Source organism: Choloepus didactylus, chromosome 2, assembly GCF_015220235.1.
Source record: "Choloepus didactylus isolate mChoDid1 chromosome 2, mChoDid1.pri, whole genome shotgun sequence".
Taxonomy (NCBI): domain Eukaryota; kingdom Metazoa; phylum Chordata; class Mammalia; order Pilosa; family Megalonychidae; genus Choloepus; species Choloepus didactylus.
The window spans coordinates 15083066-15098926 of record NC_051308.1 but is presented as its reverse complement, the minus strand read 5'-3'; the positions used below and the strand labels follow the sequence as shown (position 1 = coordinate 15098926).

General features: G+C 37.4%; 1 protein-coding gene across 2 annotated transcripts in view; it reads right to left on the bottom strand.

Annotated features, from left to right (window-relative positions):
* Window positions 1-3855: 3855 nt before the first annotated feature.
* The window catches only part of COG2 (component of oligomeric golgi complex 2), a 44576-nt gene continuing 32570 nt past the window's right edge, over window positions 3856-15861 (bottom strand). The window contains exons 11-18 of one of the 2 annotated variants that reach the window (XM_037820846.1): window positions 14210-14271; window positions 12346-12497; window positions 10298-10495; window positions 9324-9396; window positions 8883-9025; window positions 7244-7383; window positions 5684-5864; window positions 3856-4117 (exon numbers count right to left, since the gene is read on the bottom strand). In XM_037820846.1, coding sequence (XP_037676774.1) covers window positions 4016-4117; window positions 5684-5864; window positions 7244-7383; window positions 8883-9025; window positions 9324-9396; window positions 10298-10495; window positions 12346-12497; window positions 14210-14271 — 1051 coding nt within the window. In that variant the 3' untranslated portion in view covers window positions 3856-4015. Of the gene's footprint in view, window positions 4118-5683; window positions 5934-7243; window positions 7384-8882; window positions 9026-9323; window positions 9397-10297; window positions 10496-12345; window positions 12498-14209; window positions 14272-15861 lie in introns of those variants that run through there. The other variant, XM_037820847.1, reaches the window with a different exon arrangement.

Below are 15861 nucleotides of genomic sequence, written 5' to 3'. Positions count from 1 at the left end.
TCTCAGCACTCCCTGATTTGTTCTGCCCTCAAAGGGCCAGTGGAGGGCAGGGGCCTGGCACACGTACTCCCCAGTTTGGGTCTTTTTGAAAAGGCAATTGGATGCCTAGTCTCCTGGGAGAACTGGCAGTACAGGGAGCAGCAGTGCTTTAAAGTCTTGCTATTCAAAGTGTGGTTCTTAGACGCAGCATCAGCCTCTCCTAGGATCTTGGTAGAAATGCAGACTTTCAGGCCCTGCCCCAGACCTACTGAACCAGAACCTGCATTTTTACAGAATGCGTGCATTAACGTTTAGGAAGCACTGCTTTAAATGGTGCACAGAATCTCCACTCCAAGCACCAGTTTCTAGAAGGGGCAGTAGCCACAAAGCAGACAGGCTCCAACCCTTTGATGTAAGCTTTTAGGTGGATGATACATCTTAAATTCAGAACTATAACTATGGCTGTTTTTATAATTCTTAAAACTGCAAATGAAAAATGGTCCAAATACGTGTTTGTTCAATCTGGAGCTGGTTTTCCAATCACCCCAGCACATATCTTTTTTCATTTAACAAACACTAGTGAGGTTGCCAACTGAGACCAGGCCTCATGCTTGGCAACTGGGGCCCCAGCAGTGAACCAAAGCAGCCATTGCTGCCCTCAGTGATTCCTGGCACTGCCTGTGATGTCATCCTAAAACGTTAAGTAACAGTAGTTTGGAAGTTGTCCTTGATCACATGCGACAGAAATGACATGCTGCAGCTAGTTATTTTTTTGAGTGTTGCTTTACTTTAAAATGTACCCGGCAATAGATCTTCCACTGCTTCAGCATCTGGTAGTTGCTAGGAGTACGTTGCTAATGGACGGCTGTTGTCAAGCTATTTTTTATGTGCAGTTACAAATGCAAAGGTAGGTAGGACTAGATCTTGCAAATCACGACAAGTCTACAAAGTACCAAAACCTCACAGATTACTGAATGCAAAAAAAACCTGGTGATTCTGATTCTCTTAAATATTTCTTCACCAAATTCTAAGTCTTCTTGTGGTTGAAAGTCCTGATCAACTAGATAAGGCAATTATTTAGCAACTGAATTACTTTCAATTAGAGATTTGGGCTGGACAAAAGACCTGGAGCTATGTCCAGGGTGATACTTCTCACAATTCAGCAAGGAAATTAATTAGGTCCCAAAGTCCTTACTCAGTTTAGAAAACTGACTTTTTTTTGGTTGCTCATCTGGCACCAAAGCCCACCTGAACGGACATGAGGATATATACCACTTTCCCTTTCTAAAACTTAAAAACTGATTGCTGAAAAGTGTACAAAGGGTTTTGGATTGTAGATTACGGGTTTAAATATCATCTCACATAATTTTTAAAGCTACAAAATGATGATCGATGTTCTGGACAATTCTAAAGGATTTACAAACTCCTTGTGGGTTGAAATGCCAATGACTCCATAACTTTGAGACAGTGAGGGTCACACAGCCTGTGTCCCTACATTCAAGTTTCCTTATTCTTCTGTGTGCTCACCCCAGTCTGCACCTCCCACCAGGTTGGTGATTAGATTGGATTTTACATTTCTTTTCTTCTAAGAAATGTCAATGTCTTCCTAACTAGATCTAAAGAGCCTCAAATTGACAGGGATCTTGCACTCTTTCATGTATTTTCTAGCACCAGATAACTCTTGTGGGTGTTCAAAGGATATCTGAGGGATAGCTGGATGCCTCTCATGGCTTGGTATGATTCATAGTTTAACTTTTGAAGGTATCCCACTGACAAGAGCTGAGCAAGGGCTGGAAACTTCCAGAGAGGAAAGGAAATGTTTTAAAACCTTGCTTCTCAAAGTGTGGTCCATGGACCACCAGCATTATCGCCTAAAAAAGCAGCTTTTGATTCAGTTATTCCGGGGCAAGTCCTGAGAAATATAATTGATAACAACCTCCCAGGTGATGCTTCCGCTGGTGGTCCCAGGGTGAGTAGCAAGGGCCCAGGAGCCTGTTTCAGTTGGCAACCTCTGGAGCTGGTCCTTCCACACCTTCCTTCTGCTTCTGCTGGAGCCAACAGGTGACTATCCGGCATTGCCTTCTCCCTTCTTCCGGTGTTGAGCCTTTTAATGTCATGTAATAAAGCAACCAAATGGGCAGAACTCCATTCCCTCCACCACTGTAGACCACAAGGCCCTCCTTCTAAAGAGGAAGAGGAGCACCTGGAATATTCTGATGTGACCCAGAGTTAGATATTAGTATAATATCACCCCCTTAGAACACATTAAATAGGAAACTTGACTGCTTGCAAGTAAGAATTCAAAGTCCACAAACTATTAAACCTGGTGTTTGTCTATGAAAGAGTCAGAGTCAAAATAAATTCAAGACATGGACTTAAGATACTGGCAGCTTCTTTTTCTCAATTCATCCTTGTTCTCTCACTTCAAATCCACCTTTCCTCCCTAACTGCCAATCTCCTGACTTCAAGTCTAGGACCATACAAAGAAGCAAGAGCCTTACAGAGTACTTAGCCAGCTATTACAGTTGAGGGATGTCATATCCTTACAATCCCTTCTTCTATGTCATTCACTGGTTCTGTTTCTCCGCTCAAACTGAAACAATTTCAGTGGACTTCCTAATACTATACTCCAGAATTAGACACATCCACCCAGGGACAGGGCCTTCACTGCCAAGAACAGGGCACATGCTCTCTACAGCGAGTAGGAAAAAAGCCAAGAGAGCTACTCTCCTGGAAGTCCATCATCTGGAAATGAAGTGGTAGCCCCCTCATAGGTTGTGAGAGCTGAGACAACACTGAAAGCACTTGGCACTCCCCAGAGTTAGGTCTTGCTGTCTTTATAAGTGTTTCTTCTTTCATGCTCCCTCTTACTTCTCTAGGCATGCTTCACTACCCAGTTAAAAAAAGTCACTCCTGCTTACTTCAGGGTCTGCTTTGTTAATTTCCTAGCATTCATTTCTTCTTTCCCTTCCTCTCCCTATAGCTCGCCTTTGAACAAAGAGTATGAGATTGAGAAGTAAAGAAACGCAAATAACAGAGGAACAAAAATATCTGCTTTCATATAATCAAGGGACTCTCTCTGGGCAGATGCCACGGCTAAGCCCCAGATATGCTATGATGCTCTAAACTAGGGTAAGGAGAGTGAGTTATCCAACCAACCAACAGTCTCCACCTTTTCCCAGTATTTCTAATGTTTACCAGACGTTCCTCCTTCCCTATATCCAGAAAGGCTGGGACCTAGTGACCGATATGGTGAGTGCATTTATTATTCTTCCAGGAACAGCCTTCCCACACAGCTAATGGGAGGTTCCGTGACGGACAGGAGCCTTCAAACAGGTGCTCCAAAGAGGCATTTTCCCGGAAGAAAACAGGCTTATTATAGAGCACAAGTGCTGAGGAGTATTTAACTTGGGCTGAATTTGCAGGTAAAAGGTACACACAATCTTGGCAGACACTTCTTTTATTTAGGAAATAAATTCTTTCCTACTGTTCTGGCTCCTGACAGGGGCCCGGGTCATGAGCATGATCAGAAGCACCGTCTTCAAATACCTAGTGTCAGAATGGAGAGCCACTGCTACATAGCCTCTTTTAGAGTCAGTAAATTTACAATTATTTTCATCTCAGAGAAGGGCATTTCCATACAATAAACTGTGGTAACTCCACTGCAGTAGTCTCTTCTAACTGCAGGATTAGGGAGACAACTTTTTATATTCATATATATTTATATACTTTAATCATATTTTAGAAATCAGCTCTTCCACACTAAAATTTACAATAAAAATAAAATAATTTGCTTTGTAAACTATAGTAGAAAGTTTCAAATGTCTTAAAAACTATCTTCCATACAATGGAAAAAGGCTTTTGTGTTCTTTTTTGGGTGAAAGACCCAAATATGCTGAGAGAAGATGCATTGACGTGTTGCTGTAGATGCACTGGAAGCACTGCTTTGCTACATAGACTTGGGAAGAGAACAGAGCCACATCCTCCCCTTTAGGCTAGTCCAACTTTTCTCTCCCTTCTGGTTCTTCCAAGAAGCTTAAGGTTGTTCTGCTGTTGCCTGGTCCTTGGCAGCAACAACAAGCTCCAGGAGAGCTGGAAAGCTTTTTATGTCACTTGTTTGCAGGCCCATCTTTTGTATCTGCAAAGGCCATAAGAGAATGAATTATGTTACTGTGACTCAAGCTGAATGTGAAAAAAAAAAAAGACCCTTAAAAAAAACAAAACAAAAAATCCAAAAAAATCCATCCCACCCTCTAACATATGAGGAAAAAAAGACCATTTCCTAAAGACTGATTGGATATTTTTTCCTTTAAAGCAAAGGATTTGCTTAGAGTAAAACCACGTTTTTGGGGCAAACATTTAGCATTCTAAGCAGCCCATCTGTTAATTTATCTTGGTCCATCAAATCAGACTCTTACCAGGATAAGAGCCTCTTTTGTGGCTCATTTTTTTTTTTTAATGCTGAAAAGAAAATTCACACTAAAAGAAATAATAAAGTGAACTAGTTTTAAGTAGAGAATTGAAAAGAAAAATATTGGCCCAATCTCTTAATCTCAACATAACATCATCAACCATTCTTAAAATCTGGTAACTTGAAAACACTTTGGCGCAGCAACAATTGTGACTTACTTTGGTAACCAAGAAATGGCACAGTATGTTACCACTTTTTAAAAACATACAAACAAAAAGCACACACATCATAGAAAGATCTGAAAAGATATATAGGAAAGTAACTGTTTGCTTTTCTGTGGTAAGTTCTGGGGACTGGGAATATGTGAGTGCCTTTTCTTTTCTTCCTCTTCCTCTCTTCCTTCCTTTCTTTTCACTTATCTATTCTCTTCCTGTTTCTATAACAAACTTTCTTGCTTGTAAAAAGATTTTAAGTTTTTCTTGTGAAATAAAGAAACATGGCAATTGAATTTTGTCAGGATATATCTCTAAATTCACCTCAAAACAGAAAAAAATTAGATTTTTCAGTAATAGCTCTGATGTGTAAAAGAAATATCTTAGTCAGCTAGAAAACCAAGTATCTTCTGATGGAAATTTTATGATTTCGCTTATTTTAATTTTCCCTGATAATCTACTGCTAAATGGAAAACCGAAGCAGTTTAGAAAAAAAGTTTTATGATACTACGAGGAAGTCACCTTAGTGATAATGAAAAGGCCTTGCATGTTATCCATCTCTACCTCCTAAGTGACAATATTCAACCATATGTCTTGATTTGTTTTCCAGAAAACTTACAAACCCCTGGCAAAGATGCAAAGAATTTGTACTTAGACGATTTCTCAAGTACCACAGGAGTTGATGCTTTTCTAGTACTTTTAAGCCAAAGCAACAAATAACACTAATTATGTATGCAGTTACTTTTTTCCAGGCAGTGGATAAAAAGCACAACCATCTGTGTCCTCCTGGTACATTTCAGTGGGTTTCATGACAGTGAGTGTCAGTGAATAAAGTAGATGTCAATGGCACCAAGTATCAATTCACTGGATTTCAAAAACTTAATTTCCAGTATTTTTCTTTTTCTTTCTCCTAATTCCTAGGTACAAATCCCTTAATTTTAAAGTATTTTGGGGTGCTGACCCTTTTCTTCTTAACATCTTGGGAATCAACTCCCTATTCTCCTCAACAGCATCTTGGTAACTGCCTGGTCCTTAGAATTCATTTCCAGAAGCACCAAACTGAGAACGGCTGATCAATTACCTGCTCTCCCAAGTACTCAACATCTAAGGCCAACTGTAGCCTGATTTTGTCATCATCACTCATGCCACCATTGGCGCCCACAGGGTTGGCTGGAGTGGTTTTTCTAGCTTGTTTTAGCCTTTTCAGACTCTCTTCCATTTTCTTCACTGAGTTCAGTACATCTGACACAGTTTCATAGTACCTCGAGACCAAGACATGTTTTTTGGTAGAACAGAGACATTTGTGTATAACAATCAAACACAGTAATTATCTTGGTGGACAAAAAAAGAGAGAGATATTTAGGATAAAAATTAATCTCCAATAAAACATTCAGCCATGGTAATATATAATGTTTCTTTAGAGTGTAAGAAAAATAGGGTCTCAGCTACCCAGTATTACTTTACCTCAGAACTTACATATGTATGTGGCTTTTGTTTAAAATTTTAATCTTGAATACCAAAAGAAAATTATAGCCCAAACTGGTTTTCATATAATGAGGGTGAAAATCTACAGCCCATTCCTCAAATGCAAGTAACAAGTTCATTTACAATCAGTTCTGGGAATAGCTCATCTTTTAAAGATGAGTAAAAGTATTTCAAAATTTAAAATAGAGTAAAATTATTTCAAAATTTAAAATAAAATTAATTGCCTTCCAGATATTTTCAACCATGGTTAAATTTCTAAATTATATGTAAGTTTTATTTCAAAGCTTCATTTATAAGCCCGTTACTTGGCATCTGGAATACATTTGCCCATAAAAACAGTTTATATCATAATTATATTCTCAATTAGCCTAAAATGGCTGCTTAACTCATAAGTAATTGAAATAATAAAATACTGTTGCAAAATTAATAATTATACAAAATTCAACAATAAAATTGAATAATATACATTTTGATGTAACTCAATGCTGACATTTAGGAGAAAGCAGATTTATTTAGAAATGAAGAGACATTCAATCACAGTGATACTGAAGACTTCCTTGTATTTTCAAGGATTTTAGATACTGATTCTTTATGTGTTGTAATTACACTTTAAACTGTATGATTTTCGCTTCTTTGATCACAAGGGTCTCACTACTCTAAGTCCTTTGATTATCTCTAGTGATTTGTACCATTTTGGGACTGACAGAGTTGGGGAGAGAAAGGATATTAAAGGAAAAGCTGTGATTGTGAGAATGATGCCTGAAGGAAATGGTGTTAGGAAAAGTAAAAGGCCGTCATGCACTGAGTGAGCATGGTAGGTGCCTGGAGAAAGAGCCAGTGGGGCAGTGAATGACCTGGGGCTAGCAGGAAAAGTGTAAACACCACCGGGCTTGGTTGCCATCACAGGCAGAGAGGTGGCACAAAGAGCCTTGAGTGTGAGGAGGAGGAGAGAGCACAACTCAATCTTCAACACAACTGAGGCCCTCTTGAGTCAGGTGCTGGAAACAAAGTGAGTGCCCTATCCTCTGACTTGCCCAGTGAAGAAAGGCTTTGATGTTCTCACTACTTGACCAACATGCAGCCCTGACTGTCTTAGAGAACTCTGCCTCAGGACTTTTCTAAGAAAGTCCCATACATTCTACTTTTCAGTACTTACTTATGAGTACTCTCCGAAAGAGCTCCTTTTAACCATTGATGAATTATTGCTTGTTTGAGCTTATCTTTGTGTTCACTCTGAAGCTGGTAAAATGGCTTCAAAGCACTGTCCACATAAGAGGAAGCTTTAGTTGGGACCTCCTGTAATAATGTTGGTAAGGGTAAATATGGATAGAAAAAAAATTAAGGAGAGTAACAGTTACCCAAACCTCAAGTTCAAAAGAATAAAACTAATGCACTAGTTTTAAGACATGTACAAATTCCATCCCTCCCCACAGGTTCTGATTCAGTAGGTGGCTCTGAGTTCTGAGATTCTGCATTTCTAGCAAGCTCCCACCAGGTGATGCTTTGAGAAGCAAAGATCTAGGGCAAGTAATTTATTAACCTTTCTTAGCTTTGGTTCCTTCATCTGTAAATAAGATTCCTAGGTATCTACTTCATAGGGTATGCTATAAGGAGTAATGCGAGTGTATGTAAGGTGTTTAGCAGCATGTGGTCTCACAATTCAAGCATTCAATTAATTTATTATTGTAACATCCAGTTAGAAAAGGAAAGTTGGTAGATTAATAAAAGAAAAATAATGCATTCTGCAATACAAAATAGGTCTCTCTCACCCACATTCAAATGGGAGCTTAAAATCAGATGAGAAAGAGCAAATTACATAACAAGGTACTCTTGCTAGAAGTGATCATTCTATTGCATGTTTCATATTTTAAAAGGAAAAGGAGAAAAAGCCATAAAGGAGAAGAGATTAAATCTCAGTCGATCAATGACCTTCTGCATCTAAAACCTCTATCAGATGGAAAGGGAAATGCAAATAGTGGACAGTCTCCACACCTAGCATATAAACTAAAGGGCTGGCACTAAACAAAGTAAGTTTATAGGAATGCCAGAGATATTCCAAGTAGCACGTTGTCTTAGGAGATTTCATAGTTCCTGAGAAGAGCTTTTGTTAATTAACTAAACTCCAATTCTATGACTGGGGAAAAAAGAAAATTAAGTGTAGAATTATGTGTGATATCTAGCAAGGAAAAAATGTGAATAAATGCATGAAAATTAGAATTCAATAAGGGGGAAAAAAGGTAAAAATGGATTCCTCAAATCACTGTTCTAGAACATAAGAAAACAGGAGAATTTGACTTTGAACATTAGCATGAGCTCAATTTTTCATCTTATAAATGCCTTTAATATTTTTAATGTAGTTCTTCAAATCTTAACTCATACAATATAAACATCAGGAGAAAGCTGGAGCTTCCAATTACAACATGAAGGGAACAAGGTAAATTTAATTGTTTTGGAATACAAGATATGAAGACAAAAAAGCATAGCACTTAAAAATATTTTATTAGAATGCCTTCTTTTGAAAAAGTATCTTTCTTTAAGGCAAAGATAATCCAGAAAGCCCATACTGTTTAAGTCCAACTACTTGTTATTTTAGCTTAAAGCACCTGACCGGAGGAGTCTCCCTCTCCTCACAAATAGGGTTTCTTTGACTGATAAAGATTAAGTCTCTCTCAGGCTACCCCTGGGAACCTACTTCTGCCTCTGCCTCAACCATTCCCTCCTTCTTGTGGCTCCTCTTTGGCCTTCCAAATATATATTTCCCCATCTCACAATATTCTTCAGTGAATGGCACTGACCTTATTGGTTCTTCGGTAAAGCCTTGGAACTTCCAGGGCACTTTTCAGGTAACTGAAACAAGAATCACTTAACTGTTGGATGATCTTGTTATTCAAAGAAGGCATACAGGCTGATAAAGAAATCTGGGAGTCCTCAAGGGCTGCTATTGAAATATAAAGATGGTATATAATCATAATCAGTCTAAGGTCCCGATATAAACCTTATTTTAGATACTGCCATATCTTAGAGAATGTCTCAAAATAAATGAAATCTAATTATCAGAATTAAAAGGAGATATCAGTTAGCAAAGTTATAATCACAGAACAGAATATAGAAGCATCCAAGGATTTACAACCAGAGAAAAATGTTAATTTAAATATATCTTACAGTCTCTGAAGTTATATTTTAAATTATTCTTTTTAAAATTATTTCTTTTCAAAGAATTGTTGGTTCATTTTTACCTGAGATAGAAGAAAAATTCTTAAAGCCAACCATTTCAAGTTTTGGCTTGATTGTTTCCAAGAATTCTGGAAGCTGAAATAAACATGTACTTTATATATTTAGTTGCTTTTTATAGATCAAAGGAAGAGACAATTCTATTTCCATCTACCAACTCTAGAATACCATTAATGAAGGGTAAAACTAAAATCAGCACTTTGAGTAATTTTCATCAGAGGAAAGCAATACTCTCAATTAATACTTTCACTAGAAAAGAATTCATTACCAGGGAAACAGTACAGTTTAATGGTTATTAACATGCACAGAGAATAAGCAAAAAACATTTTCTATTCTGTGGCTCTCCATGATACAAAAAAGTGTCACAATAAAAGCCATATTCTTACTCAAAACATGCAATCTTATTTGTTCAATCACCACAAAATATTTAGACTTGAAAAAAAGCAAAATTATGTCAGAGGAGTTGAAAACTAAATTCATCTCACAAAGTTCTTTTACTGTTCAAAGCAAAAAACATAGAGTCTTATACATAGTAAACAGAGGCAGTTGTTCTAATATTTCAATTCTTTGAAAGTGTAGCTGAAAATTCATGTTACCAGGAAATATATGGGTAAGTGAATTAAAAATAATTAAAATCCAACCCACTAGAGATCATGCCTGTGCAGAGTAAGTTGGGCTAATGAAAAAAAAGGGGGAGCATGACCTTGCTTTGAACTTATAGCATCATTACCGAGAAGTAGTAATGATGTGGCTCCAGGTTAATAAAATACTAGAATGGACTCCTTAGCATAAAGAAGTAGAGAGCCCATTCTTAGATACCTTCTGTCATAGATAGCCAGAAAGACACCAAGAAGGAGAGGTGAACAAGATGTTCTCTTTTGAGGTAGCCCCATCGTGCCAAATGGTGCCATTTCTTTCGCACATACTACTTTCTGTGTAAATACTGAAGTTAACTTTAGATTCTAGGTCACGTGCTCACCTGCTCCTGAAGCTTGTCTAGGTCTGCAACCACATATACAAGTTGGGTACTAGAAATGAAAACTACAGGCTTTGTTTCAGAAGAACTACTTCCTAGATCTTCATTATTTCCTTGGGTACTGGAAGGGTCTTTGCTACCAGTTACCAAAGGTTTTTTGACATCCTTGGCACTTTCGTTAGAGATGGGCCTGAGTAAAAGCTGAAAAAGGATTTCAATGATTAAATACTGTTAGCCTAGCAAAAGACATGAATATTTGCATATATATGTGGGTCAAGAATTCACCATAAAATGCTCAATATCTACAAAGTATTCTGTTAATATTTACTAATGAAAGTACACTAAATTCTATTTCTACAGGTAGTGTGAAGAACTGAGAGAAACCGACAACTACAACCACCCCCCCACCCCGGTACATTTACCCTCCTTTAACTCATTTATTTTCTGGTGATAAAAAGTAACAGGCAACACACAAATAAGAAATAAGCCCGCAGACCAAAGAAAAACTAATTTCTGGCAAATCACAAGCTTTTAAAATTAATTTACTACTATATTAGGTAAATAATTTACTGAATTTACTTAACAAGTATACAATTTATAAAGGTAAAATATGTTGTTCTTTGCACAACATATTGTTGCAAGGGAAAAACCAAAGAAAAGCAAACTAGCATCAAGAAAATAATGAAAATTCAAGTCAAAATAATTTGTTAGAGATATAAAAAGAGTAATTGCTTGCAATCAAAAATACATGACCTGGCAGGCACAGGCCTATCTGAAGAATCTTACTATCCCTGACTCTCTTAGGTATATAGAGTAGCCTTCAGAAACTGCTTGATGGACCAGGATGGTCTTCTAAGACCTTTCTGAGAAGAGGGATGGCAAAAGGGAGGGAGGAAACTAACTTCTGTTGAGCTCCCACTACGTGCTAGGAACTTCATTCAACAGTTAGCCAACAAATATCTCTTTAATCATCACGATGACGATATACATAAGCTGTTTTCCTATTTTACAGACTTAACTTCTGAGACTCCTAGACCGTAAATTCCCCAAGGTCACAAAATTAAAAAGTGGCAGAGCCAAGGATTGACTCTGCCTGACTCCAAAGCCTATGCTCTTCCCATTAAAACATACTGCACGAGAACAAAGGGGTTATCCTCCTATTCTATATAACCAAGATTTCATTTCTTTCAATGTATGATGTATCTTCTTCATATTGTCTTTTTTTTAAAAGAACATAACATCATAACGTAACATAACATAACATATAACATAACATAACAACAACATAACATTTTAACGAACACTTACATCCATCTCTCTATTTGAATACTGATCACATGGTAACAACTGGTTTACCTGTCTTTCTCTCACTCAAAGGTGTCGGTTTGAAGTCAGGGCGTCTTTGCAGTCAGAGCATTTCTGAACCAGGGCAGGGAGACAGGGAACCTGGCCCTGCCCCTGGCAGAGTCTAGGGGCTCAATATTTAACCCTATGAAAGTTCTTGTAGATCAAGAATTTCTGACATTACACACAATGTCTAATAAATCATCATAAGCTTATGAATATTTAATATATCCTATTACTCGAAAAGGGAAAAGCTAGGATATTCTGAAAAGAAGGGGTTAGTTAATTTTACTACCTTTTTCTCTCAAAAATTGTGATTTTAAAAATTTCCAAATATTAACCATTAAAATATTTATAATTTCATTTTAAATTGTTTTTTATGAAACTGAGCATCTTTATTTTAATGTGTAGGCACTCAAATATTCTGATTTTGAGGAGGGAAAATGAGCTTGTCAGTGTAGTGCTTTTCAGCAATACAAAGCACTGAATATGTGATATAAATAGCATTAAAGGGAACACCTGGAAGAGTAAAAATGAAACATATACACAGAGTTGGATACAATCTTGAGATGTTAGCCTACTGTTGTACTCTGAGTTAACTTCTCATGATAAACTGTCATTTTAATATCTCATTACAGTATTTAGTTTAATGTATCTTTAATTCTTATCAATACTGACTATTGATGGGCTATACAGTCAGCCCTTACCTCATGGACAAACATGGAGTACCTTGACAAAATCTGAAGTGTGAGTTTCCACAGACGATGCACTAGCAATGGTAAAAACATCTCATCTGACCAACACTTCCTAAGGCTGCTCCATGTTCTGTGAGAAGCCAAAAGGCAATACGAACTTCCAGCTAAGGGGGGAAGAAAAAAATACACTTCAGGCATTTCAGTCAAGTCAAGTCAATTATGTGCTAAAAATCTAGTATTTTCAATGTGTAATTCAAGAGTCCAGAAAGTAGCATTCTGAAGAACTATATAGTATTTGGGGTTACCAGAGTAGCTAGTGGAGGCAACATGGATGACCCAGCAGCCACGTCCAGTGTTTACAAAAATATCTTTGCTTTTTATAATTTCACATCTGATACCGTCTCCCAGGCATCTGGATGAAATTAAACATTTGCAGGATTCGGAAATAATTTTGGGGAGCTGGGGGTACAAATAGGCAATTTATAACAAATCAAGAAGCACAGGTTGGAGTAGCAGTCACTTGCAAGACTTTAAGCTTTAGGTTTAAATTTGTCCTGTTTCATTTGTCTATTCTTCTCTTCCCCTATCTCAGCACACTTACACTTTCCTTATGTAAAAGGAGGCAACTAAATATGACCATTTTTGGCAAAGGTAGAAGAAAACTAACTTTGGAGCTAAAATAGTGCAGTCATTTGTGACAGTTGTGTGACAGTTGCACAAAAGAAAGCAGAAATTTAAATCAAGGAACCGAAGGACCTATGTGGTTATAGAAATAGTCATATAATATTTCAGTGGTCATGAGGAATAATATAACATTATGCAAAATTACTGATGGTTGTAAGACTATGCAAACATCTTTTGATTAAATTTGCATACTTAGAACTACTGCATGCCTCAATGTCTCAGGACTGGGGGTGAGCATGTGGGAAGCCCAGGGACACATGCTCTAGGCAAGAGTCTTTCTGGAGGTAGAGGAAGGGGCATCCTAATCCTTTACTATACAGACCCATCTCAGCCTGGGATAAAATCAGATAGTGGCCATTTTGCTATAAAAAAAAAGGTTGAACTCTTAAGCCCTCCATGGGCTGCATCCCTTTGATATACTGTGTGTGTGTGTGTGTGTGTGTGTGTGTGTGTGTGTGTGTGTGTGTGTGTGTGTGTATATATATATTGTTTTGTTTTTAGCAATTCTTTACTTAGGTAACAAGTTGGTTATGTTCACTGCATTGTGTGAAACATCACAGCATCATACTGGGAAGGTACCATCAGTACAGGCTCAGATCAGAGTTGGACAGTTTGAAAAATAAACCATTTTGCATTCTTCATTCCCTATCATTTAACAACATCCCTCCCCCCACCCCACCCCCACCCCCTGCCAAATTCAGTAAAGGGACAGCTCTTAACATCATCATGTGAAACACTTTAACTTACAAGGCAAAAATCTAAAGAATAAATAAAATATAGTGTGGCAGTAATTCCTATTAGACCAAAGTATCAGATGCACAATGAATCAAATGATCAGGAAAGCTCTCCATATTCAAATGCATGGCTCTCTAGAAACAGTTTGAGGAAAATGTTACAGAAAATACATGAATTCTGTTTCACACAGGAATATTTTTAAAGCATCCTTTCTACTGTCTCTCTAAAGCAAGAAGATTTATTGCATCTCTTTAAAGTAAGCAGCTCTATAAACCAGAAATTTGACTTCTTTTTGCCTTGTTAAAAAAAAAGAAATTAAACCAAGTGTCTTTAAGGTCCAACTTATTATATGATAGGAAAAAGTTTTAACTCTTGGAATATTAAGATCTAAATGACTTGATGAACTTAATTAACTCACTTAGTGACATCGTGCTATTTATCACTTTAAAGAAGTTACCTGGAGCATCTTCCAGTGCATCTGTAAGTGCTGTTTCCAAGGATCCTGCTATTTCCCTAAATCTGCGAGAAAAACAGGAATAATAATTAGTGTTTAAGACAGACACTGCTAGAAGCCTTTCCTTGTCCATCCTCTCTTTCTTTCTAAGTAACAGGAACGTCCTCCAATCACTTGCTCATAAGTTCAATGCTCTTAAGATGCCCTGGAGCCCTGGAATGCCTATTCTTCCAGACATTTTTTTTTTCATCAAGGAAGAAATAAACTATCTTGATTATGTAGGTAATGTAGAGAGTTCTCCATTATTTGCCAGTGATCTGAATTATAACTAACTCAATGTTTTTCAGCTTAAACAAACTGTCCATTTAAGTCTCCATCAGGAGGTCATTCCTGACAAGTCCAAACTGGCTATAATCATTCCAATCACTCTAAGACCATGAAACTTTGATTTCTCCAATACATCTAAATTAGCACTATCAAAAGGAAGATAAATGAACACAAACTAAGAAACGGGAAAACTGTATTCTGGACTTTCATTTACAGCTTGTGAAAAATTACTGGAAGTGGCCTGTTCAAACTAGCACTCGTCGCTTGGTGCCCTTCTAATTGTCGGTGACACACTTTCGTGCTCTCACATTACTGGGACCTGTTGGTCACTGCTGCTCACTATCCGCATAATTTCTTCTTCGATGTGCCGTTTTTCCCTGACAATTGGCCAGTCTGGCCTCTCACATCATCCTGTCACAGACTTCTTCCATTTTCCTACTTCTCTGCACCAGCACACTATTTTGTCACCTCACTGGTTCCCGTTAGCAATAAATTCTGACACATGCTTAAGATCACTTTACCTAACAGATAATTTCATTTTTTGACAGTACATATGTACGTTTTAAAAGCAATTTGGAGACTTGGCTTAAGGAAATTTTCTGAAGTTACTCTTTCACTTTTAAAGAAGAGCACTACTTTAGACAAAAAAGGCAGGCCCTGGCCTGCCCTCAACAAGCACTCAGTAAACCTAAAAGTTGAGATTTTATGATTATACTGGATACATTATAACTGGCTGGTGTCCTGTAACTGTCCTGTCTGCTATATGGAAGGAACAGAACTCGCTGATTGTCTAGTGAAACTTACAAAAGACCAGCCTTTCCAAGCAAAAGTTGAGAGGCATGGAAGAAACAAGAGACAAATAGAAAAGTGGAATAAGAGAAGAAAGCACTGGAGACTAACACAGGAATGACAGCAAAAGGAGTAGTGACACAGGTAACAGTGAAAAGCAGACAGATGGAATTGCTTTGCAAGTTTCCAGAGAACAATCAAGCCCTTATTTCTCAATCTTAGAACCTTAGTTTCACCTTTTTAAAAATCTATACAAAATATAGGAAGAAACTCCCATACAGAAAAAGTCTGGTAATTAATACAATATTATTTATGACAGGGAAAATCTGGAGAAGCAACCTAAATGGCTGAAAGTAAGGAAATGATTAAGTAACTCATGTTACATTCAGTGGACTAGCATGTGGGACTAAAAGCAGTAAGCCTGAACCTATCAAGCCACAAGGGAAAAGAGGTATCATTTGGTATAAGGTAAAGACATGGGATACAAGTTATACAAATGTTTTTGATACTTTTGAAAAACTGCAAATGAAAAAGGACAA